At 50.9% G+C, this 23,776-nt stretch overlaps 1 protein-coding gene across 2 annotated transcripts in view; it reads right to left on the bottom strand.

The window, feature by feature from the left end:
* Positions 1-23,561, bottom strand: part of ZNF536 (zinc finger protein 536) — a gene marked incomplete at both ends in the record, with an annotated part of 236,623 nt that extends 213,062 nt beyond the window's left edge. The window contains 2 exons of one of the 2 annotated variants that reach the window (XM_079723259.1): positions 14,991-17,162; positions 23,492-23,561. In XM_079723259.1, coding sequence (XP_079579385.1) covers positions 14,991-17,162; positions 23,492-23,561 — 2,242 coding nt within the window. Of the gene's footprint in view, positions 1-14,990; positions 17,163-23,491 lie in introns of those variants that run through there. The other variant, XM_079723260.1, reaches the window with a different exon arrangement.
* Positions 23,562-23,776: the final 215 nt, after the last annotated feature.

Here is a 23,776-nt window from a genome sequence, read left to right as displayed (position 1 = left end):
CAAAGGCCTTGACGATGACAATATAGGATAATGCTTCCAGCGAGGGGCTGGGAAGTGATAGTTCATAGTGGGGGCTCATGGAAAGGCCGCCGGACGGGAGAGGTCTGCATGATGGAATGGAACCAGCCTGTGAGAGTCTGTGTCCAGAGCTGATCACCCCAGAGACGACAGACAACACAGAAGCCACCAAGGGGCTGGTCAGAGAGGAGGGAGACGGGGGTGCAATTCCAGGCCTTGATACCACAGATTTTATTCCCCACACAATGGAATGTCACCGCAGTGTTCTGAGCAGGGAAGGGATGCAGGCTGATTATTCAAAGGGCCGCTCCACCCCTGGGCCTCTGTCCCTGCTCACCCCGCCGCCCTGACAGTCCCTCCTTTCCCAGGCAGCTCCATCCCCACAGTGCTTGCCCTTCAGGGGTTCAGGTATGTTCCCTCCAATGCCCTGAAGAGCACAGCCATCGATGGTGGCTGTCGAGCCTCCACGGGCCCTGCTCTCCCTGGGAAGGAGCCCACCCCGAGGCATCTGCCCTCTACCTTGTGGGCGCCCGCTCCTCCACCAGAGGCTCCAGGACCTTTGCATCATTCTTCACAGGGCTCATACCTCAGAGGTGGAAGCATTTCCTCTGCCACTAACCAAAAAAGGTCATTTGACCCCAAAGCACTGGCTTCACAGATTTCCAGCAGAAGCCGGGCAGAGCTGACACATGGTCTCTGCTCCATGTGATTTCCAGGAAAAGTTTCACCAAATCCATAGCTGCCCTGACCCATACATGCTGTTCTCTGACATCTTTTTCTTTCTGACTTTATAAAACAGCTGGTAGATTATTTTAAGTTTCAGGAAACGGAGGAGTCCCCTGCCAAATGGATCCTAAGCTCCTCAAGGGCCCAGTGTCCTTCTGGTCCCCAGCCTTTGACCAGACTGACACCCCTCAACGCCTGCTGCTTGTCTGGGGCACCCTTCTGAAGACCCCCACCTGTGGTGGGCTCAGTAAGGCTCACCTCCAACTCCCAGGCCTGCACCCTAGAGCATCCACGATGGCCACAGAACATGGCTAACTAAACCCCAAAGTGGCTGCAAGATCACTTTTCAAGCTGCTGGTAACACAGCTGAAGCCTTTAAACAGTCTGCAGAGGGAGGATGCAGTGCCCACGGCAACAGCTCTACCCCACTGCCCTGGCCCCCAGCAGCCTCACCGTCAGTGAGGCTGTTACTGTGCCCATGAGCTCCTAGGACTTGGGGGAAGGAGGGACAGCTGCTTTGAGGCTCGTGGGGGACGGTCATCCAGGGAGGAGGGGTTGGACTTGGAGCCCAGGTTGCCACTGTCCCCGAGAGGGGTCCCCAGGTGCTGATGGCAGACTGAGCCCACCCCCGAGAGGACTTGCCCCCAGAGGGGCACTCACCCGCCCTGGGCCCATCTCTGACCCCCAGGCTCCCTCATGCCCTTGCGTCCTCCCGCTCCTGCCAGAGGGACGGCCGGCCAGCTCACAGGGACTCACTGCAGGTCTGTGGTGCAGGCTCTGCACTGTGATTTCAGGTTCTCTGGCACCTCGAGGGGGAGTGGTGGGCCGGCCCGAGGCCTGGCTGGCTCCTGGGCAAGCGCCCTTTGTCCCAGGAGAGCACATTTCATTTTATTCCGTACAAGTCAACGAGCATCCCCCGAACACCTGCTGCACCCCGTGCCCAGCGCCAGGGACCACGATGGGAACACACCTGAGGACGGCGCAACCCCTGTTCTCTCAGAGCTCTCAGGCCCACTCCACACACGTGCTGGCTGAACTCAAAACAGAGGTTCCCTGGATGGGGACCCCAACCCTCAAGCCCCAACTTCTTCCAGGAGGAGCATGAGGCCTCAGAGGGCTTGGCTGTGAGATGCTGGAAGACAGCCCCCGCTGCATGTGCCAACTCATAACCCAGGAGCCAGAGCTTCTGCCCGAGGCCGAGGCAGCAACAGGGAGGGGAGACTCCATTAGTAATGCTCTAAGGGGCAGGGCTGGGCTCAGGACCAGCTTCTCTTCCCACAGGGAAGGCTAAAAGGTCACGATGCTTCAAGGAGGTCAGTCTCCCTACGTAACAGGAGGCCATCGTGCCACCCACCACACACATCCTTAGCCACACAACACACACCTCAACACCCATACCGACACAGGCAGACACACACAGATACACACATCCCAACACACACATGCATCAATGCACCAACACACACGACCACACACCGCACACCTGACACCTATATCAACACACACCCCGCACACCGTTACATACATCTCAACACACACACCCCTACTAGCGTGTGTCAACACACAAATATGCACTCCCCCAAACCACATAGCCACACCAACATATCTGCAAACCCCGATCCAACACCCTAACCACACGGCAACGCCCACACACACGTACTGAGCTTCGTATCCCAACTCACCCTCACCCATACACATCAATACACGTACCCGGTGCGTGCATATCCACTCCCATCCCAGTACACCCACGGCCCCACACACACACCACCACACGGTAATACATCCACCCTCGGCAACTGCATCCAAAAAATTAAAGTGCCTTACCCATACTCACACAGCAACACCAGCCCAAGACAGCACGACCACTCGCACACCAAGTCATATCCCAACACAGACAACAAACATTCAGACACACGCTAGCCTCCCGACATACACACACACAGTCACAACTGCGTGTTGAATGCTCTATTCCCAGAAGCTAGGGTCAATCTGAACCTGCTAAACCCCCTACACCCAGGACAGCAGACCCAGCCGCCCAGCTGATCCCGGGTCCTTCCCTGGGACCACCCTAGGTGGGTCCAGGGCATAGTGACAGCCCAGAGCATTCTTCTCGGCGCGGCCAGTGCGAAGTGGCCGCTTGGTTCAGTTTTTAGTGCCACCAGGAGTGACAACAGAGAACCCGGCAGCCCCTCCTCTGGAAGGCTTCCCAGATGATAACTCTGCCTCCTAATTTACACCTCGCAGGACGGTGCTGACCGGGAAGGAGGAACACAGGAACCTCTGCTCTTTCTCTTCATCTACCCGTGGGGGCTTCCCCGCTCCTCTCTGGAAAGACTCGGTGGCTGGGGAGAGCTGCGAGCTGGCGCCAGTCCTGTGCCTCTGCCTCCTGCCCTGTTCTCTGGCCCACCACGCACACCCAGGACACCTTCCAACACTGGCCTGTGCAGGAGACCACGGAGACAGAAACAGGACCGGCAGAGCGTGGTGCAGCTGGGAGGGACGGGGGAACTGAGACTCGGGCAAGCTGCACAGGAAGAGAGCTGGGTCCTCTGCAGCAGGCCCTGCTCCTGGGCCCCCATCCTCTCTGTCACCCTGGGGACACGGCCGCCAGACACTTGTGACTTGCTACACATGTGACCTTGAGTAGAGGTTAGGAGATCCCTGAAACCGCAGCTTTGGGGAGTCACTTCTAAGTCTAAGTGTGCAGCTCGGACCCGGTCCCGGGTCGATCCTCAGCAGAGCTCAGCAAGCGCAGGGCCACCCCCTTCCTTGCTTCTTTTCTGGAAAAGATGCTAGGACAACCTCCCCCGAGACACAAAGAGAGGGAAGGAGTACTTATCTGAGCTTCCCAGAGCCTGTCCTAACAGGGCTGATCTTGGCCAGTGTGGAGCGAGAGATGGGGCTGGCAAGCAGGGCTTCTGCTTTTGGCTGCATTCACCCCATCCGCAGCACGACCCAACAGTGGAACTAAAAGGCCAGAGGTCAGACAGATGTGGCTAGAATCTCAGCTCCACCACTTCCTAGCTTTGGAACTCAATACAGTTTACACGGCTGTTGACAGCCTCTCCTCCGGCAGACTGCAGGCTCTAGGACACGGAAGCACAGAGAGGCTAAGGAGCCCTTGCTGGGTCTCACAGCTCCTGAGGGCCAGCACTGGAGCCTTCCACCATGACCGCGACACTCTCCACTTCCTGCAGCCCTGCCAAGTCAGCCCCCAGGAGGGGAAGAGCAAACACTGAGCAGCACTGAGTGAGGGGCCCTGGCAGTGCCTCTCCAGTGGCAGGACCCTGTCTCCAGGGCATGCAGGCCCCAGACAGGGATAGCCGGTGGGAAGGTGCCCGGTGGGAAAGGAGCTAAAAGAGGGCGTTCCCAGCCCCACCGGGCACACCGGGCCCCTCAGAGATAACACGACCTCACTGGCTGCTCGAGACTCAAACACAGATCGACAAGAAATTCCCAAATCCTTAGAATCTACAAACCCTAGTTCTCTGCTCAGTGGATGAGACCCTTGAAAGTTACCCTCAGGCCGTGGAAACATTTGGGAAGGGAGAGGAGAGGAGGGGAAAAGCAAGATGAAAGGGGTCTCAGAGTCTTCTAGACTTCCCCACCTCCACTCCCCAGGCCCTGGGGAGGGGAGTGAGCTGCCCAAATAGCCCAGCAGGGTGGGTAAAGCCTGACTGCGTGTGGAGGTCAATCTCTGGCTGAAGTACGTGCTCTGCCCAGAGCCGTTTCGTAAACATTAGAAAATGCACTTGTCTCTGGGTTAACAGCCTGGCTTATGATTATGACATTTTCATTCACAGAAAATAAAGGGCAATTGAGGTCTGATATGTACCAGAAGAAATTGTTTCCACTCATTCTCATAGTGGGTCTGTATTTAGTTCATGACCCACCATCCAAAAAGAAAACTGGCACTGTCTGCAGTGCCCACCATCCTCTACTGATGCTGGATATTTTGACATATGAGGTGGGTACAGCCCTTCCCCCACTCCCCCGACCCCCAATGACTCACCTGATCCTCTGTGGGACAGGTATGGACAGTTCTGAAGTCAGGTTAGTTTGGGTAAAATGCAGAGAGCCTCTTTCCCAGTCTGACAAGCTCTCACAGGCTCTACCTGCAGGGTCCGAACAGGAGTCCACACTCCACCTGACACCTGACTCGTGCCCTCCCCCTGCCCAAGAACCACTGGCGACAATGACAGGGTGGTCAGGGCAGGTGAGCTGGAGCCGGGAGCCTGCCCCGCACTCCCTGGTGTGGAGCTCCACCCTGCCTCTTCCTGCTGCCCCCCTCAGGGCTGGCCCCTGGTGTGGGGTGACCAGCTGCCAGGACATACATGCCACAAAGCTGCGAGCCCCGACAAGCTCCCATCTGGCCCCCTTCTTGGCTTGAGGGGCTGTCCTCAAAAGCACCAGTTGGACTCTCCCCAGGGCCTCTTCTGCAGCAAGAAAGTGATTTCAACTCCAGTTCACAGCCAGGGAGAGAGAGGACAGCCAGCCGCAGTGGCTGAGCTGGGGGTGCTTCCCCCAGAAGTCACCGAATTGGCCAGATTCCACAATGGGAAAGAGTTACCTGCCACAGGAGCTACTGAGGTGACAGAGGAGGTCCCGTCACCCTTTCAGGTCCCTTGGGAACAAATGTGGACGCCAAGGCAAGTGTGTCTCCTCCAGCCCCGGGGCGGCCCTCCCGTGCATCTACCCCTCTTGTGAAGGCCTTGTCCCGGCTCCCAGGCTCTGGGCCTCTGGGCACTGCGATCCATCCCTATCATCCTTGAATCTCCAGCATCTAGCACATTGCTCGGTGTTCAGAACCTACTTAATAAGCATTTTGTCCTTGAATGAAAAGATGAATTAATGAATGAACAAATGAATGAATTTATGAATGAACAAATGAGTCACAGAGTTGCCTGGTGACAGGGAACTACCTTGAGGGAGACAGATTTCAATATAACCTTACGAGGAACTTTCTCAGTAAAATCTCCAGCACTGGAAGAAATGGCCTCAAGACACAGCACCCTCCTGGGTAATACACATCTGCAGCTCCAGGGCTGCCAGGCTGTGACCTGAGATTCCATGTCTAGGAGTTGCACTTAGGGAAATAATTGTGCAGATGATCAGAAAGATTTAGGTGCAGAAATGAAAAAATGGAAACAGGTTTTCTACTATGCTCAGTAGATCACCAGAGGCAGATTTTCCCCTTTGCTTCTCCATATGTCTAATATTTCCTCAAGGAACATACTATGCGTATGAAGCTTTTATAAAAGGACAGCTATTACTACAGAACAGGAGTGTGCAAAGGATAGCCCATGCGACAAATCCTTCTGTCACCTGTTTTTGTAAATAAAGTTTTATTGGAAACCATCAAGCCCTTTCATTTATGGCAGAATCAAGTAGTTACAAAAGAGCCCACATGTCCTGCAACACCTAAATTATTTATTATCTGGTCCTTTACAGAAAAAGTTTGTTGATCCTTGTGTTGAATATTCAATGGAAAAATATATGTGACATATATTTAAGTAAAAACTCTATCATATAGAAGACTGTGCATGCAGTATGGTCCTTTTTTGTGAAATACATCTTCAAGTGCACAAAAAGGACTGGGAAGGAATGGACTAAAATGTCTGCAGTGGTTACCTCTGAGTGGTAAGGGCACATATATTTAAAAATTATTTTTATTTGTATTTATCTGTATTTTCTCGATGTCCAAGATGAACAAGAATTAATGTAGGAGAAAAACAACAATAATGTCATTACGCAAGAAAAATAGCAACAAAGAAGTCAGTAAATGTCCCTCTAGAAGGAGACCAAGTGGCAAGGGTTTGAAGGTCACTCATACAGGACATTTCAGAGGTGGTCAGGCCCCAGCTGCCAAGGCTCCCCTCACTCAGGGACTATTTTATGTCACACAGCAACTTTGCTGAAGGATCACTACAATTTTTCAAGGCAAATTACTTAAAAAAAAAACACAACCCTATAACACCTATTTTAGCAACACATTTAACAGAATATATTTAGCAATAAAGAGAAACATGTATCTGTCTTGGTCTTCAAGGAAACAACCACTGCACACATTGTACATTGAACTAAACATAAGCAAGTTGGAAATTTTCCAAAATACCTCTCAAGATGATTGAAGACAACCGAGGGTGTCCAAAAACCACGATGACAACCACTGAGTTAAGAGTTTCAGGACATTACGGCAATGAAGAGACAAGAGCGCCACGGAGGGGACCTGTTTCGTCGTACATCAAAAGGCTTTGGAACTGAGGTCAAACCAGAGGGAAGAAACTGGTGTCCGCCTAAGTCCCAGCCCAGCAAGGCACCTCCCAGGGGAGGGAACGGATCCTCTGCACCCAAGGCCCAGAGTAAAACATCACAGTCTCCCCAAGGTGTGCCCTGCTCCCAGCAAAAGCTGAAACATGATCCCACCCTTTGAAAGCAAGTGATGAGGCAGAGGAAGCCAAGCCCACCCACTACCCACTTCCTCCTGCCAGCACCTGGCTGGGCACCCCCAAGAGGAGGGCCGGACCAGCCAAGGAGTCAGCTTGTGCTGTGCCTCCCACATCTCTCAGACACATGCCACATGTCACACAAAACCCCAAGGCTCACAGCAACAAAGAGGTGGGTCCCCCAAGAAGCCAGGCCCTGGACAACTTTCCCTTGGTGGGAAAAGAAAACAGGCCCGGGCACGTGAATTCCACCCACCGCCACCCCTGCACACAGCACAGCTCCCTTAGTGCCTTGGCCCACCCATCAGGTAGCCTTAGGGAGTGTTCAGGCACGCACCGTTTTGGAGTTCTGCAGCCTTTTTTGAAGATGTGGATCAGGGAGAGGATGGTGGCAGATCTCTATGCTTAGCTCGGCCCTGTTTGTCACCAGCCAAGCCACCCAGTTCTCCCTCCTGCCTCCCAGCACATATTAGAGGCACAATTTTCATTTCTTACATTATGTTAACAAGCCCCATTATTCCAGGGTTGTCTCGGTAACTAACCAGGACAGCCTTGGCTGGCTCCACACCTTTGCACCCACAGCATACCAGGACTTAGGTGAAAACAGTAAGTAAAATGCAATACAAAATAAATAAATGGAAATACAGCCCCAGGAAATTGAGTGCTCTCCTGACAAAGAAAAGCTACACCAGATCTGGCTCAGAATTAAGTGGAGAAGCCCAGCAGAGAGAAAAGCCACGTGCACACCGAGGAGGACCTGCTTTAGCTTCACAGCTCCCAGGGGACCCCCGAGCCCTGCTCAGGTGCCTCGCCGCTCAGGTTCTGCCCAAGAAAAAAGGCCCCAAACTCTGCCCAAGACCTGCTCCCCTGAGCTCTTTAGGGAGGGCCCACGGCTTCCTGAGAAGGGCTTTCCAGATGGCGCCTGGTGGCAGCACTGCCAAACTCCACAGCTTAAGTAAATGTTGCCGTCGCCCCGTCCTGCCAGGAAAAGGCATGGGGGACCCAAGGCTCCTCTCAGCTGCTGTGACGCTTGCTTCCTGGAGAGAACAGAGTGCCCCCCACCACCTGCCCCGCACCCTGCTGGGGAGCCCCCTTTCCTCAAGCATTTGCGAGCCTCACTGCACCCCCTCGTTCCTCCTCAACACGCCAGCCCGGCCCCCACAGGCGGGGGAGGCGCTGTCGCATGCCAACAGAGGAGGGGGAAGTGAGGAACCCAGAAGGGTAGCAAGCAGGCCCAAGGGTCACAGATGGCAAAGGTTCCAGCCCAATCACCACGAATTTGGGACGTCTGCACAAATCCAGTCTCCTGATCTCTGCAGGTGCTTCTCCACCCCTACCATCAACGCTCCAAAACAGCTCGACAGTTATGGGAGTTAGGGCTCACGCCTCTTCCAACCTCACAGGCTCAGAACGCTGCAAAGTGCTTCCAACACGGATCTGTCCCAGGTCTCCCTCTGCTCTCCATCTCAACATCCCCAAGTATCCCAGCGGTCTCCCCCTAGAATCCAGGGGAATCTTGTAGGCCAGTCAAATAGGAGGCTTGTTGAAGCCTGTCCCTGTTTCCACCCCTGAGACATCAGGGCCACTTACTAGAACTTCCTTAAGCAAGGAAGACTTCCCTGCTTTACCCTCTCAGGAGTGTGCTTCTTATAAGGGGGCACAGGGCTCCATGCCAATGAAGGGATTCGAAGGCACAAGCAGCCTGATGGAGAAGGGGTCTGGTGAACCCATGCTGCCCTGCAAACAGAGGCTGTCCCTGCTCTGCAGCAGCGGCCGCTGGCAGTACTGACATATCGGGCCTACGTTCCCAGGTACCTGATGGCATAGCAAGAGAGTGGGTGGATGAAAGGTAGCTCATGACACCTGCTTTTGACCAACAGGCAGAGGCCACACTGTGGCCATTTGCAAAGCAAACTGCTAATTCCAGCCCCAGCACACCCGAGGTGGTGGCCAGGACCTGAGCCCGAACCTCCCATTCCAGTTAATGGCAATCACGCAGCTAATGCTTCATGCTCCATTTTGAAAATTGACTGTTTAATTCTTTGCCTCATTGTAACCTGTCCTTAGCTAATCCGTGTTTTTCTTATTACCATTAAATTTAGATTTAAATGAATGTTTGTTCCTTGTGTTAACATGAGTACAGAAGGAGCACACCGTGGGCACCTCGCGCTCCCTGAGCTCTCCGGGCAGGAGCACAGCATCCGTAGGAGCACAGGAGGGACCTGAAGGTGGGCAGAGAGGGGCTAAACAAAAGCAGGGCTCGGTGACCCTGCGGCAGGAACCAATCGCTCAGACAGAAGACGGTGTCCTGGTAATCTGGGAATCCCCAGGAACGTAGAGGAAAGAGGCTTCGCTTCTGGGATCTCGTGTCACACATCTTTTATATCACACTCTCAATCTGAGGACTTTCAGAGCCAGAACGATTTCTCTCTTTCTGAAATGCTAAGTGACAGCACCATCGGGCAGCCCCGTGGAAGTGGGATTTACAGCTCCGCGCAAAGGGGTGAGAGAGACAGCCAAGGCCCCAGAGTGGCACTGAGTGTTCCCAGGCACAAGACAATCAAAGGGCACAGAGTGATGGGAAGTTTATAAAAAGGAGCTGCTGTCAGGCATCCGACCCCCACACAGGAGGACGGGGAGGTGAATCAGCATCTGAGGGCTACTGTTCCCCAGCTCCAGCGCCATGCCCGGTGGGCGGACCGCCCCCAGATCCAGCGGAAAGGTGGGAGACCAGAGGGAACCCACCTGGACCCCTGACCTCTGCCCCATTGGACACGCCCCAGGAGCCAGCCTGAATCTGGCCAGCCTATTAGCCCAGGCGGGGCCAGCTCCCGGGAGGCAGGGCCAGCCAGCATCTGCCCAGGCAGGGCTTCAGCACACACAGCCGAGCCTCCGTAAATCTCCACAAACACGGTGGCCGCCTGCACACACTTCCACATCGGGACGGAAAGGCTGCATATGGCGCTCAGTTTTAACAGCTGAGCTTTAAAAAAGTGCAGCTTTTCATCTCACTGAACCAGCTCCCAAATTAAAGGGTGGGGGAGGGAGAGGGAGGGGGAAGGAAAAAGGGGAAGTCAGAGTGGGCAGGGGGAACCTTCCATGCTAAATTTGATTTACAAGGAATTTCAGACTAGTATCCGCTCAAAAGTTCCCCCTGGAAAATGAAATAACGTTCCCTGTTTGTCATCCCCAAGTTTACTAATTTCAAGTTTTTAATTTCATCTTTTAAACAATAATTTTCCTTTCTTCTGTTTTTAATAAAAATGAAGGAGTCTATCAATGAGGAAATCACTCACATGCCTTAGATTGGGTTAACGATTTTTAAGCAAATTTTAAATGGGATTATTGTTTTCCAAAGTTCTGCTCAGCAAAGAGATTAGTGGCCACAATGCCCAGGGGGCGTCCCTTGGTCCTTTTAATTCCCTGCCTGGAGGTGGAAGGTGCTGGGAGAGGAACGGGAGGGAGAAGCCTGATAGGGCAGTTTTCCTGGAATTGCCTGGAAACTTTTACTTTCTGTTTCCTCTGCTGATAATGATTGTCTTCGCCTCTGCAGCCAGCTCTCCTCTCCCCCTCCCAGCCCCCTGTTGCTGCATGCCATCCCCAAGCTCCAGTATAAAGTTTGGCTTTTGCAGCAGGAAGCAGCTGGGCCAAGCAACCAGCGAATGATAATGACCTCAGAAATCTGCTGTTCGCTCGGCAACAATAGGGTGCTCAGTCTACTGGAAAATTGTGTTCATCAGCTAACTCTGCTCAGTTACTAATTGACATTGCCAAATATTTTAAGAACAATTGGAATGCACAAGCAAAAAAAAAAAAAAAAATGAAGATCTTAATCCTCAGACTTAAATTTTTTCTTTTTCTTTTTCTTTTTTTCCCTTCTTTTGGGTGCCCAGATTTGTTTGCGCGGAGCAGGCAGTGGTTATCACGAATGGGGGCAGGGAGGAGGAGCCACATGAGAAAAAGAGGTGGAAAAGAAAGAAAATCTATCATATCACTAGACACCCGATGTAAATGCAAGGGAGCCCTGGATAAAGGCCTTTGATGCTGTGGTCAATGGGCCAGCACAGGATGGAGACCCAGCATTTCAGGAATGCAGCTCAGGCAACAAAAGAAGACCCGGCAAGGCTTCCAGCCCAGCTGATCAAATAATCCTTGTCCATCTCAAAATATGATACCAGAAGGAGTAGGGGTTAACAGTATTTTCATCTTTGCATCTCTTCCTGGCTCTCCGTTGATCATGTAACTTAGCCGACTTTAATGAACAGAGGGTCAATGCATTCAATTACCCCTTTCCTACCATCAACACTTCAATTAGCCCCTCTCCAAAATTATGGGGAATGCAGAAGGTAACTGCCCTGTTGTATATAATGAACAGGATCGTTTCTTAGTACATTAAGTTTTAATTATTCTGACCATGATTTCCAAAGCAAAATCTAAAGAAACAGAACTTTGGTCGTCTTCTGACTCAGGGTAAAGCTCGAATTGGAGCACAGTCTTAGACGAGATTTTAGGGAAAGATGCAGAGATTAATGCCATCGGAGCATTTGCACGCGAGCCAGAAATGAGGGAGCATCAAAACAGCTGCCCCACTTTCTAAATGTCATAAAAGAGTAAAATTTATAAGCTGCTGCTTTCCAAATAGTTTCCCTTTGCATTGTACACGGAGGAAGAAATGACATCTACTATGGTGTGAAATTACTGGTAAGTCAAATCAACAACAACAACAAATATAAAACAAAGGGGAAAGATGGGGAAGTGATCTGTGTGACTGGTCTTGTCCATTTTCTGTTAGAAAATATGACCTCTCAATTTGTCAAAGGTCCTAGTTTTCACAGTTGATCTTAAGCTTGGTTCTCAGCAGTTTGGAGAGCCAAAGAACAAACACATTTTCTGGTTCACTGGAATCATTTTCACATGTTCACTGATTCAAACATTCTTTTGCTCACATAACAAACAGCTGCATCCCACATTAGCCTAGCCAGTGACAGTCGCCCATCTCGGCAATAACTGTTTGATTGCAAACTTGACCCCTTCTTCGTCTCGGTCTGAGCAAGACATTTTTAAACAGCCACTCCGTTCCAATCCTCCTTTGCAAAGAATTACATCTGATAACAAAGGACGTCTCTGCCACTCATTGTAAGCCTTCTTCTGGAGATCTGTTCTAAGAGGCTCTCTGTAAAAAGGTTTTTTATGATGAATTCAGAACTACTATCATGTTAAGAGCAGCGATTTATAAAGAAGAATTCATTGGTTAAGATCTGAAAAAATAGTTTCTCAGGCCCTACTGACCCAGTTTTCAACAAAAAAAGAATCAAGTGATGCAAATTAAGTTTTAAGACATTGTTATGCAGTCTGAGAAATTTGTAAAACCGTGTTTTTGCAGTTATTTCCTAATAGAAGCCTTAATAAGTACTTCTTTCTTTACTTAAGGGCTTAAAGATTTTTTTTCTCTCCCCTTCACCTTGCAGGTTTCTCTCTAACAGGTAATAATAAAATACCTATTGTGTCAAGATTTTTATTTAAATGCTTATTTTAATCACACTTTATACAAGTCAGACTTGTTGAAATAAGAGGGAAGACTAACCCGATTTGGTTAAGGGTCCTAATCCCAGGAAAACCTGAATGGCCCAGGCGTGCGGCTGATTTGGGCTGCATATTGGTATGCCATCAATTTTCCTACTTAGAAAATTATGGAAGTGTCTAATTTGAATATGAAGAAAACAAAGAAGTCAACCAGAAATGAAAGAATCAGTATTCACAATTGTACGATACATCAATGAGGGAAATAAAAGTGAGAAGATAACCACAATTCAAGTATAATTCTCCTTTGAGTCCCAAGCCCGGTTGGTTCTTTTAGGCAAAAGGGGCTTTTTTCAACAGAGTATTTAGAGATATGGAAACAACAGAGATAGGAATAGCATGAGGCTATCACTTGGCCAGAAGGTGAGAAAAACACGGTAAACACGTCATTAATAGAGCCGAACATTTGGTGTCAGAATATTCTGCTGAGACCTTTTCATTTCAGCAGGGCTGGGAGAGGGAGGAAAATCTGTCAGTGTTAACTCCACGTCACTCCAAAAACTTAGGAAAGCCAGTATGCACTCTGCTTTCTGCCCCAGAAAGGTCCCAAATCCCCAAAACCGTGAGATGACACTCCGCAGGGAGAGGGGACCTCCTCACAGGAGGCCAGAAGTAATCCCTCCGACAGTAGGACACCTGGCACTTTGCTGCCTTCGTGCACAAAGATCCATCTCAGAATCCCCGCCGTCAGGCGGTGACACTGGAAAACCCTTCCCTTGCAAGTTCTGGGCGGTGGGCACTCCAGGCAGCGTGGCCTAGCCCTCCGTGGTGCTGGAGTTCCTCATTAAACTCTTCCAGAGCGTCTCACTGAAGTGAACTGCAAACAAGGCTAGGACTCCAGGTGGAGACAGTGTGTTTCATGGGTGTTGAAGCAGCGGCATTAAGTGCTATCGGAATCTTTGGAATGTGCAGTGCAGATTTATGTGTCTTAACAATTCTTTACTGGTTTGTAATAAGCCACCAGACTCACACTTTAATACTAATTTTGTCCTAGAAAAAGGGTACACTGAAGCATGACAATAACAACACAACTAAGCTGGCATCTACTTAATAAGTGTAGTGGTGAATTGCCTCTAATACTGAAATATTTATCGAAACTGAGAAGGGAAAAAAAAGGGGGGAAAAACTTTTAAAAAATTACCCTCAACAGTGTGCTGCCACATCTTTAACAGTGGGCAATGCAGTGCCTTGAGGTGCCTCAAACTGTCTTTCATTTTCTAGACTTAATGGCTGATTGCAGAAATCAATGTTGCCATTAGTAACAGGGTATTTGTTATGGCATGATTTCCTCTGTTGTTAGGCTGCAGAATGATTACAGTATTAGCGAGATGCTTTCTTTATAAAGGGCTAGAGATATAACTTTCAATTTACTGTCCATTAGTAAGGGGCTTTGGATATATGGATGAAGGCAACAAGCTTACCTGCTGTTAGGTAGTGATTTTAATTTAGCTGTCTTAGGCTAGTGAGTTTTTTTTCCTTTCTTTCTTTCTTTCTTTTTTTTTTTTTTTCCTCAAACTGGGCCAGGAAGCTTCAGCATTTCACAGACATTTTGATGACAGATTTTCTGCTTTGCTATTTTAGACCCCAAAGCTGTATCGCCCGTGTAACACAGTACAATTTAAGACATGAAGTCGCGCATCTGTGTTTCAAACCTCTGTGCTTCTCCAAACCATCGGAGGAGAATGGTGTGGTTCTTCAGGTTAGAGGGCACCTGACAGATGAGCCAAGCTGTACTTTTGAAAGGGGGCGGAGACAGGTTTGGTCTAGGGAGAGGCAGTGAGGGGCCCAAATGACAGAATTATTATGGGCATATACTTAGGGGGAGAGACGGTGAGGGTCTGAACTTACACATTCACATCCACGGATGGAGCCAAACAGCAGCTCCCGGGTTCCACGGGTGATGGTGGACGGGGGTCAGGGCATGAAATGGGGCCAGGTAATCACAGGGGAGGGGAGGCTATCCCAGCTGGCAAACATAACAACGGGCCATCTCCACCACACGGGAGGAGGATCAGCTTACTTTCCTGGTGGCCAGTGTTCAAGGGAAGGTCAAAGAGTTGCAAAGATCGCCTTCCCTTGAGGCAGGGCAGACAGGCAAGGTCCACATACAGCACGACGCCACGGTGAACTCAGAGCTGACGCTGAAGGGCCGCGAGGACCCTCCCCCACCGGAGGGCCCTTGCGCCGGCCGCTGCTCCCCCATCTCCCCTGGCAACCTACCTGAGGAGGACGGCGAGGAGGGGTGTGGGCTGTCCTCCTGGGCGCTCCCGGTCTGCGAGAGCCCGCCTCCGACCCCGCTCTCCTCGGTGACGTTGGAGGAGCCGGGCGTGGTGGAGCGGCTCACCGACTGGGACTCCTGGTCACTGCCTGAGCCGCGCCGCTCCTCGGGGCCCCCGTGCAGCCCGTCCTCGTCGCCCTTGCGGTCCCGCTTGTGGACGCGGGAGTGCACGACCACCTGGTGGTAGGTGCGGAACACTCGGCCGCAGTCCGGGCACTCGGTGGGCTTCTCCTTCAGACTCCCGGGACCCTGCAGGTTGTACTCGAGAGCCTGGTGCAGCCCATGTGACAAAAAATCCCGACTGCCTTCCAAAGGGTCGAGCGCATTTGGCAGGTCTCTCGGATTGCCCGCTTTAACGCTGTGAACCAAATCAGCAGGCATTTTCTGCTTGGAGCCATCCGCTCCCACTAACACGTACTCCCGCTTCTCCTTATCAAACAGAACCCCGGCGTTTGCCAAAGTGTCTTCGTGGTTGCGCTGTAGCTGGTGCTCTTTAGACAAGAAGCCATGCTCCATGGCCATGCCCCTGGCCATGAGCTGCCAAGCCTGGTAGCTGTTCACGGGGTCCATCTCGGCAGCTTTCGCAGCTGCCTGCAACCGCTCGATGCAGCTGGATTTCAACGGTGGCACAAGGTTGAGGCATCCCAGGAGGGAGTGCTTGTCGCCCTCGGGGACGCCGTGGGCCATGCTGGAGATGGGGGTCAGCAGCTTGCCCACAACCTCCTTCTCCTTCACGGGCATCTCGCCTTTGCCGTAGAGCTGGCTGGGCTCGCTCAGGCTGGCTTTGTCGGCGGCCATGAAGCCGCTCTGCAGGCAGGAGAGGTACCTGGAGTACAGGTTGGCATGGGCCTCTTGGGACATGCCGCCCATGGGCACAGGCACCTCGGCGTCGCTAGGGGACTTGTTCTTCACTGACAGCTTGTTGAGGTGGACCTTCATGTGGTTCTTCAGGAACCAGGGCTCTTTGAAGCGCCGGCCGCAGATCTGGCAGCAGTGCTCGAAGGAGTCTTTGTGCTTCCGCATGTGGCCCTTCAGGAACCACGCCTGGCTGAACACCTGTCCGCAAACCTCACAGCGGAACTCGTTGGCCGACTGCTCCCCCCCGCCGTTGGGGCCCTGGCCCTGGGCCGACTCAGCCGTGATGTGGGCCTTCTCCACGTGGCTGATGAGCTCCTCCTCTTGCGAGGCGGCGAAGTCGCACAGCGTGCACTTGTAGGGCTTGTGTAGGATGCGAATGTGGCGGTCCAGTTCCTCCCTCTTCTTGAACTTGCCCTTGCAGAAGGTGCAGCGGAAGCCAGCAGCGGGGGTCGCCGAGTCCTCCTGCACACTGGCCGGCTTGGGCGAGGGCACCGGCTTGGCCACGTCGGGCACGCTGTGGTTGGTGGGCAGGGCCAGGTTGCAGGCGGCCAGCGGGGTCTGCTGGGCATGCGGCAGGGGCTTCAAGTCCGGCCGGGGCTGCAGCAGGCTGCTCTTCATCTGCTTGTCCCGCAGGATGGCCCTCTCCTCCAGCTCGTGCAGCAGGCGGTTCTCCTCGCGCACCCGCCCGCGCCCCTTCCCCAGGTTGCCCAGCTTGTGGGTCCGCAGGTGAATCTTGAGGTTCCCTTTCTGTGCCGCCCGGTGGTCGCAGTACGGGCACTTGAAGGGCTTCTCGCCGGTGTGAGTGCGCATGTGCAGGGAGAGGATGCTGTTGAAGCGGAAGCGCTTGCCGCACAGAGGGCACGGGTACTTGCGGTTTTTGCGGGCGTCGTCTTCGATGTCGCTCATCTGGGACATGATGCCCAGGTTCTGCCCGTTGAGGAACTGCTGCAGGTCCACCCGCCCGTTGAGGCTGGTGTCCACGTCCCGGCCCAGCTGGTTGGCCAGGAGCGCCATCTGGCTGCCCATGGGCTGGCCACTCATGGGCACGTGGGCCTTCTCGTCGAGGGGAACCGGGGTCTTCTCCTCTGGGTTGGGCCGCGGATGCAGCTCGGGGAAAGCATGGCTGAGCTGGGAGGTGATCTGGTGCAACTTCTGACTCATGGCATACTGGCCGTTGAGGACGGGGCTGCTCAGATGGGGCTCAGCTTCCGGCGCCGCTGAGGACACTCCAAGGCACAGACTGGCTTCTTCCATCCCTGAAAATAAAGAGAGAGTTCAGATCTGTGCCAGGTGCCGTGGCGCAGCGAATCAACAGCATCAGCTGGTGGGGAATTTGCATTTCATGCCTTACCTACACAGAATAATGCTAAGGAGTTATAGTCAAAAACAATAATAAAAAAATGAATTATTAAATGCCAATTATGCAATAGGGCACTGCTCCTCCAATTTGTTTTGGCGATAGATCGTCTTCCTTGTATTTTCTATTTACAGACTGCAATTATTCATTCACATTTAAATTATTAATGTTTTACCACTTTCAACACCTAATAACAAATCAAGGGTCTACGTGTTAAACTTTTCCTCCTCTCCCCCCTTGTAGCACCTGCACCTGTTAGTTCGGTTCAAAGTTTGCCATAGAGCAGAATAGCTTTAACTGCAAGACCAAACTGACTCACTTGGAACTTTTGTTTCTGGTTACTATATTCAATATGTTCGCCAGTCGGAGATGAAAGAGATTATTTTATGATTTGGCAAAAAAAAGAAAAAAAGAAAAGAAAAAATCCAACCCAGTGGCACGATATTTACTGGTACATAATAAAACAAGATAATGTTTTGGGAAAAAATAAAGTAAAGGACAGGCTTTAGAACAATAAAAGGGATTTTGCTTTAGTCAACAAAAAGTGCAGTAATATCTCATTAAGCTGATTAGTATGCTGCTTAGAAACAGTACTAGGTGCTGTAACACATGATTATAATCATAAAAATCCTTCAGTGTTTGCAAGGAAGCATTAACGAGGTATATTAAATTTTAAGGAGACTGCAAGTAGCGGCTTTGCAAACCTCAGAGATTAAGATTTAACCCTTATGTTACGAAACACTGTTATTTTGTCATCTGGTAACTGTGCCCATCAAAAGCAGTATAAATTATCTCGTGATGGAATTTTAGTGGATTGTTGAGACTGCTCAAATTTGGGTAGGGGGTAAAGACTTACACCACAGAGCACGCTTTCCCTGTCCTTCAACTGGCATGATATCTGCGGCAGAGACTGTGATTGGGCTTAAAGAGATCTTTTATAGAACTAGATAAAAACCAATTAAAATCCAGGGACGATGCCATAGGAAGTCTCAACCAAGTTTGAGTGTTTTTAATAACTTTCCCAATATACAGTAATGAGTACAAATTGTACCTGCAGTATGTGTTTTGCAGAAAATTAGAACTCAAAGCTGTTTGTTAAACACTAACACTCAAAGCTGGTCTGCATAATTGGCTTTAATAGTCCTCTCTGCCCCTCTCCAGCCTGTGCAGAATGGCTGAAGCCAGGCCATTCGGGGGTGGGGCAGAGGGAACAGCTCCCTCCCCATCAGAGCATGTGGGGAGCTCAACTCTGACAGGCAATGAATCCATGCCTGGGCTCCTTCTATTTCCAGATCTGCCTTCCACTTGAAGGAGTCCAAATTTGTTTCCTGCCACTGGAACAGTTATTGCACATCCATCCCCTTTGTATCCCAATGTTTAGATGCGTTGGCCAGCCAGGTGGTCCAGGAGTACCGCTTAACCCCAGCCAGGACTGATTGCTGGGCCAAGCGATTCCTCGGGGGGACCATGGGGACAGAGCTCAACTGTGGAGGAGGCACATTAAGCCCCGGTGGGGTCTGCTGCCTGTTGGGCTTCCTGCCAGGCAGACCATGCGTGGATGGAGGGTCTCCAATGGGAGACCTGACTTCCTTGGCAAGAAGACAGAGGCTGTGAGTCTGTCTTGCAAGAGAGGAGAAGAAAAAGACATGATGTTTATTTTCAGGAGTGAGAGAAACTGCAACCATGGTGCAGGGCTGACTGTCCATGAACAACTATACACACTCACACACACATACAGGCACACGCTCACTTGCAGTAAAAGAATGTTTCCAATTTCCATCTTTTCTTTTTGTCTCTGGTGGCAGTCTACACTCAAAAAAAAAAAAAAGAAACCATTTTGGAGCCTGGTCAGAAAGGAGTAATTTCTCACAGAGATTCTTACATTCGTTCAACTAACTTGCTGAGTTTCCACCGTGTGCCAGGCCCTGTCCTTGGCACTGAAGACTCACTGGTGGACAACAAGACTGTCCAGCCCCAGCACTCATGGCACCCGTTGACCAGCGGGGAGGAGCAGGCCCAGTGTGAGAAGTTGCTGGGGCAGGACTGGGGCCTGGAAGGGCCCTGTCTAGAGCTGTTTCTCCACCTTCAAGCCCCATCCAGCTGCAGTGGCTCCTCTCCTGAGCAAACATGGATCATGACCCTGAAGCCACTTGGGAGTGCTCAGAATTCCACCCAAGAGCTCTGGGGAAGTTTGGAAAGTCCAAAGCCAACATGGATGGCCCACTTCCAAAGGCTGCCCGGTTGGCCAGCTCAGAAGACATGAATCCAGGAAGATGGGCTATTTTCAGGTTACTGCTGCTGAGCTGACGCCAGTTCGGCAGGAGGGAGAGGAAGCTGAATGTGCAAATACAGCAAGACTGCAAATCAGGTTGGATGAGCGGCATCAAGTTGAAGACCATCCCCCACCCAGTCACGCCATGCAGGTAACAACAGCTCAACTTGTCAAATAATGAACATGGGGTATTTTCAGGTTAGGTTTGGATATGGAATTCTTTTATTATGCTCAAAAATTTTTTTTTCAGAGTCAACAAAGCTTTTTTTAACCCCCTTTAAGCCACCGGTCTTCAGGTGCCATTGTTGAAGAATGTTCAGCATGTTTGAGAATGTGCAAAGGCACAGGTGGCTCCTTCCCCCCAAGCAGGTCTCAACTCACATATCCCCTTCTCACAAAGGCCCTCCATGTCCACCTCGTCACAGAAAACTTAATCCCCGCAGCCTCTCTCTACACCATCACCTTACTTTCTTCTTCATGGCACTTACCACTGGGGCAGTTTTCTTGTTGACCCTTTTACAGATGTGCTTTGCTTCCATGCGGGCAGGCTCATGTCTGCCTTGGTCACAGATAAAGCCTCAGGGCCTAGAGCAGAGCTGGCTCATTGTAGCTTCAGGACGTTCTAACTGAATGGATGAGTGAGTGAACAGACCCTATAAACACGCCCATAAAAGAAGGCTAACCTGTAGTAGAACCACTTTCACTCCAATTTCATGGGATTCAAATTCAGCTTTTGCGGAAGTCCTTGAACACCCAACAATCCGAATCTGTCGGAGTCAGATGGGTCTTGGGCTCCCACCCAGAACCTGGGGGTCCAGAAACAGCCAAGGGAGAGCCACACCCCGAAACCAGCTCTTTCACTATACGTACCCACAGTGGCCATCTGGGCTTGGACCACTTCTTTTTTTTTTTACATCTTTATTGGAGTATAATTGCTTTACAATGGTGTGTTAGTTTCTGCTTTATAACAAAGTGAATCGGTTATACATATACATATGTTCCCATATCTCTTCCCTCTTGCGTCTCCCTCCCTCCCACCCTCCCTATCCCACCCCTCCAGGTGGTCACAAAGCACCAAGCTGATCTCCCTGTGCTATGCGGCTGCTTCCCACTAGCCATCGATTTTACGTTTGGTCATGTATATATGTGGGCTTGGACCACTTCTGATGGCCCGGCTGCTGGCACTAGGAGACAGAGAGCCATCAACCCCTTCAGAACTCGATCATCCATCCTGGGATCCATGGGGGAACCCAGAATTTCAGCAGAGCTAGCCAGCTCACCAGGAGATGCTCTGAGGATTACGGCCCTCAGCCCCTCTAATGAGCCCCAGCAAAGCCTGTGCCGAGCCCCACAGTGAGGCAGGGCCACGCCTGGCGATCATCTCAGAAAGCTCTGTGAGACCTGACACCCTGTGATGCCACGAGTAGGTGCAGGTGCTGCCATGGGTCAGTCATAACCAATGCCAGCTGCTAGACTCAGAGCAAGGAAGGGGAGTGTGAGTTCTTGGAAAGAGCAAGGGGTAATTGGTGTGCTGTCCCTGGGCCAAAGCAGCCGAGGCAGGACGATCTGGCCCCAGGCCCGGCTTGGGACTCGAAAAACCTGGGTCGGCCCCAATTTCTCCAGGCTTGACACTTAATTCCTCTGGAATTCATTTACCCCTTATCTCAGTCATTCAGTAAATGTTTGCCCGGGGCCTTCCATGTAGCTGCCCTCAAGGGCCTCTGGGTCCAAGGGGCCAGTGCAGGCAAGGCCACCAGTAACAGGAAAGCAATGAAAAGATCCCAGAGAGGCTGAATCCAAAGTTTAGAGAAAGAAGAAACCATTGCAGACGAGGTATATAGAGGTGTGTGTGTGTGTGTGTGTGTGTGTGTGCGCACGTGGAGTATGACCATGTTGGGGGAGGGGCAGCGATTCCCTAAGTGGAATTCCTCTAGCAAGGAATACAAATGCGTGCCCTGGGAAACTAAGGATCACTTGTCCTACTGTTAAGGGATTGGATCCAACTGCAGCCCTAAGAGCTCAGGGGCTGGGAGGTGGGGCTGCCTGCGGGGGGCTCGGCGTTCTGACGGAAGGTGCCATATTACTCCTTTTCCCCAGCCCTCCTGGAGCAAGCACGGGGAGAACGCCTTCTCTTTGGGACCACGCTGCTTCCTCACAGGCCTGCGGTGAATGTGTCTCAGTGTCCCTGGCAGGGCCACCTGCCACAGGACACTCGTCTGTCCTGACAAAGGGGACAGACATACGTACCCACACGCAGCACTGCCCCGAATGGTCACTAATACCTGGGAGCACTTTATTCCAAGTACCCAGCCCATCCTTCATTCCCCAGCGCTGGCTCTGGAGCCGTCACCCTGTATTCCAGCAGGTGAAGGACCCACATTAAGAAACCAGGAGCCAGCACAGGGTGGGCCATGACCCTGGGCTTAAGGCCATTGGGCAGCTGGGACCTTCTGAGGAACCTATACTATGACTCATCTAACCCTCTCACTTAGGTAGGGTAACCCTTAGCACAATCAAAAGCAAGTAAACAAACTACTAAACACCAAGAACAGCTCACTCGGCCTTCAGCTCATGGGCCCAGCCCAAAGCATAGCAGGAAGATCAATAAGCCCTGGCTGACTGACGGAAGGAACAAATGTGTACGTAATTTTCCAAACTGTGGAGAGGCAGCTGGACGTCCTCACTGAGACTGGACAGGGGACACTGTGAACTGTCAAATCTGGTGCGTCATCCTTCCAACACAGAAACACTACACCTCCCACCCTAATCCTGATCTTTCCTGAGCCTAGGGTCATGGTGGGGCACCAGGGGACTCAACCCTACTGACAATATTAGGGAAGACTCAGGCTTGGGCCTGAGTCCTGGCCGCCATGGCGTTCCTCACCGTGCAAATGTGTGGGCCCACCTCTGAACACAGGCAGGGGCCCCAGCTGAAAGCTTCTGAAGGCTAGAGGGTTTCTCCTTGAGCTGTGCAATTTCACATTTCATGAAGAGGGTATTCTCAGCATATGAAACCCACCATTGGATGCACATTATCAAAATACATTCTGTCTCCTCACCCCCATCACTGCAGGTACAGTGAGCCATTCAGCTGCCTTTGATGGTGCTAATGGTTATTTTGATTTTGCATTTCTGCCTTCAAGACTATTTCCTGTGATATCAATGACAAAAGTTTTCACTTAACTCTTCCAATAGAGAACCTAATTGTATCTTTCACTCAAAATGAAATTTGAAACTATCAGGACACCAGAAATGCCAGCTGCTACGAGTCTAAATAAATTTTACACAAAAACACAGTTTCATTTTGCTAGCACAGAAAAAAAAAGTAATCTTATGAATAGCCCAAAAAATATAGATCTTGCCAGTAAGTTGCATGAAGGAATTTTATCCTTATACCATGAAAGAGAATAGTTAGGAAATAAAATGACTTTCAAAATAACCATTTCAACTGGATTTAAAAAAATCAAATATTGTTGTCTAGCCAAGCACAACTAAATATTCCCTTTTTTTATCAACGGGGTAAAGGCACTGCCTCAGAAAACTTGCAGGAGCCCCAAAGCCCCCAGTTGCTGTGCAAGGGGTGGGGCTTAGGTTCACAGCAAGGGCTGCAAACACCACTGTGGGTTTTACCCCAAAATCATATCACAGAATGCAATTCTGGCAGTAGGTGGACCTGTTTCCTGGGGGCGCAAATGACTCTTGGCCCTTCCCTACAACCCACCTTGCTTTCTTACACTTAGGGTAAGCAGTAATTAAGACAATTCACTTAGAATACAATGGCTTCTTATTAAATACCATTTTTCCAATTGTTGTAGCTCAAACTGTTTAACCAAGGTTGTTATAAGCGTAATATGCTCCTGTTCTGAAATACAGAACACCAGACTACTGAACCTTTTCGGGGTCATTAAACAGCTGTAAACATTATTACAAAAATAAACCCGAGATTTCATGCTTACATTTTGGCCTAGAGCTTCCTATGCTGAGCAAGTACATTTTTTCATCTCTTACAATCAACGCTGGTGACATTTGGGCATCCAAACAAATTACATCACAAACATTACTGAAGTGGGCAGGATACTGAGTGGTTTATTTACCAGATGATTAATAGATAAACAGGAGGGCAGCACGGGTGACCTGTTCCGTTTTGACTGATGTGTAGACAACGCTATGAGACAGGGCCAGAAACAGTTAAATCCTTGCTGAATTTATTAATGAAAATATGATATTCAAATAGGGCTGCA

Source organism: Hyperoodon ampullatus (genome assembly GCF_949752795.1).
Source record: "Hyperoodon ampullatus genome assembly, chromosome: 18".
Lineage (NCBI taxonomy): Eukaryota > Metazoa > Chordata > Mammalia > Artiodactyla > Ziphiidae > Hyperoodon > Hyperoodon ampullatus.
The sequence above is the reverse complement of the archived record's forward strand: the minus strand, read 5'-3'. Positions and strand labels throughout refer to the sequence as shown.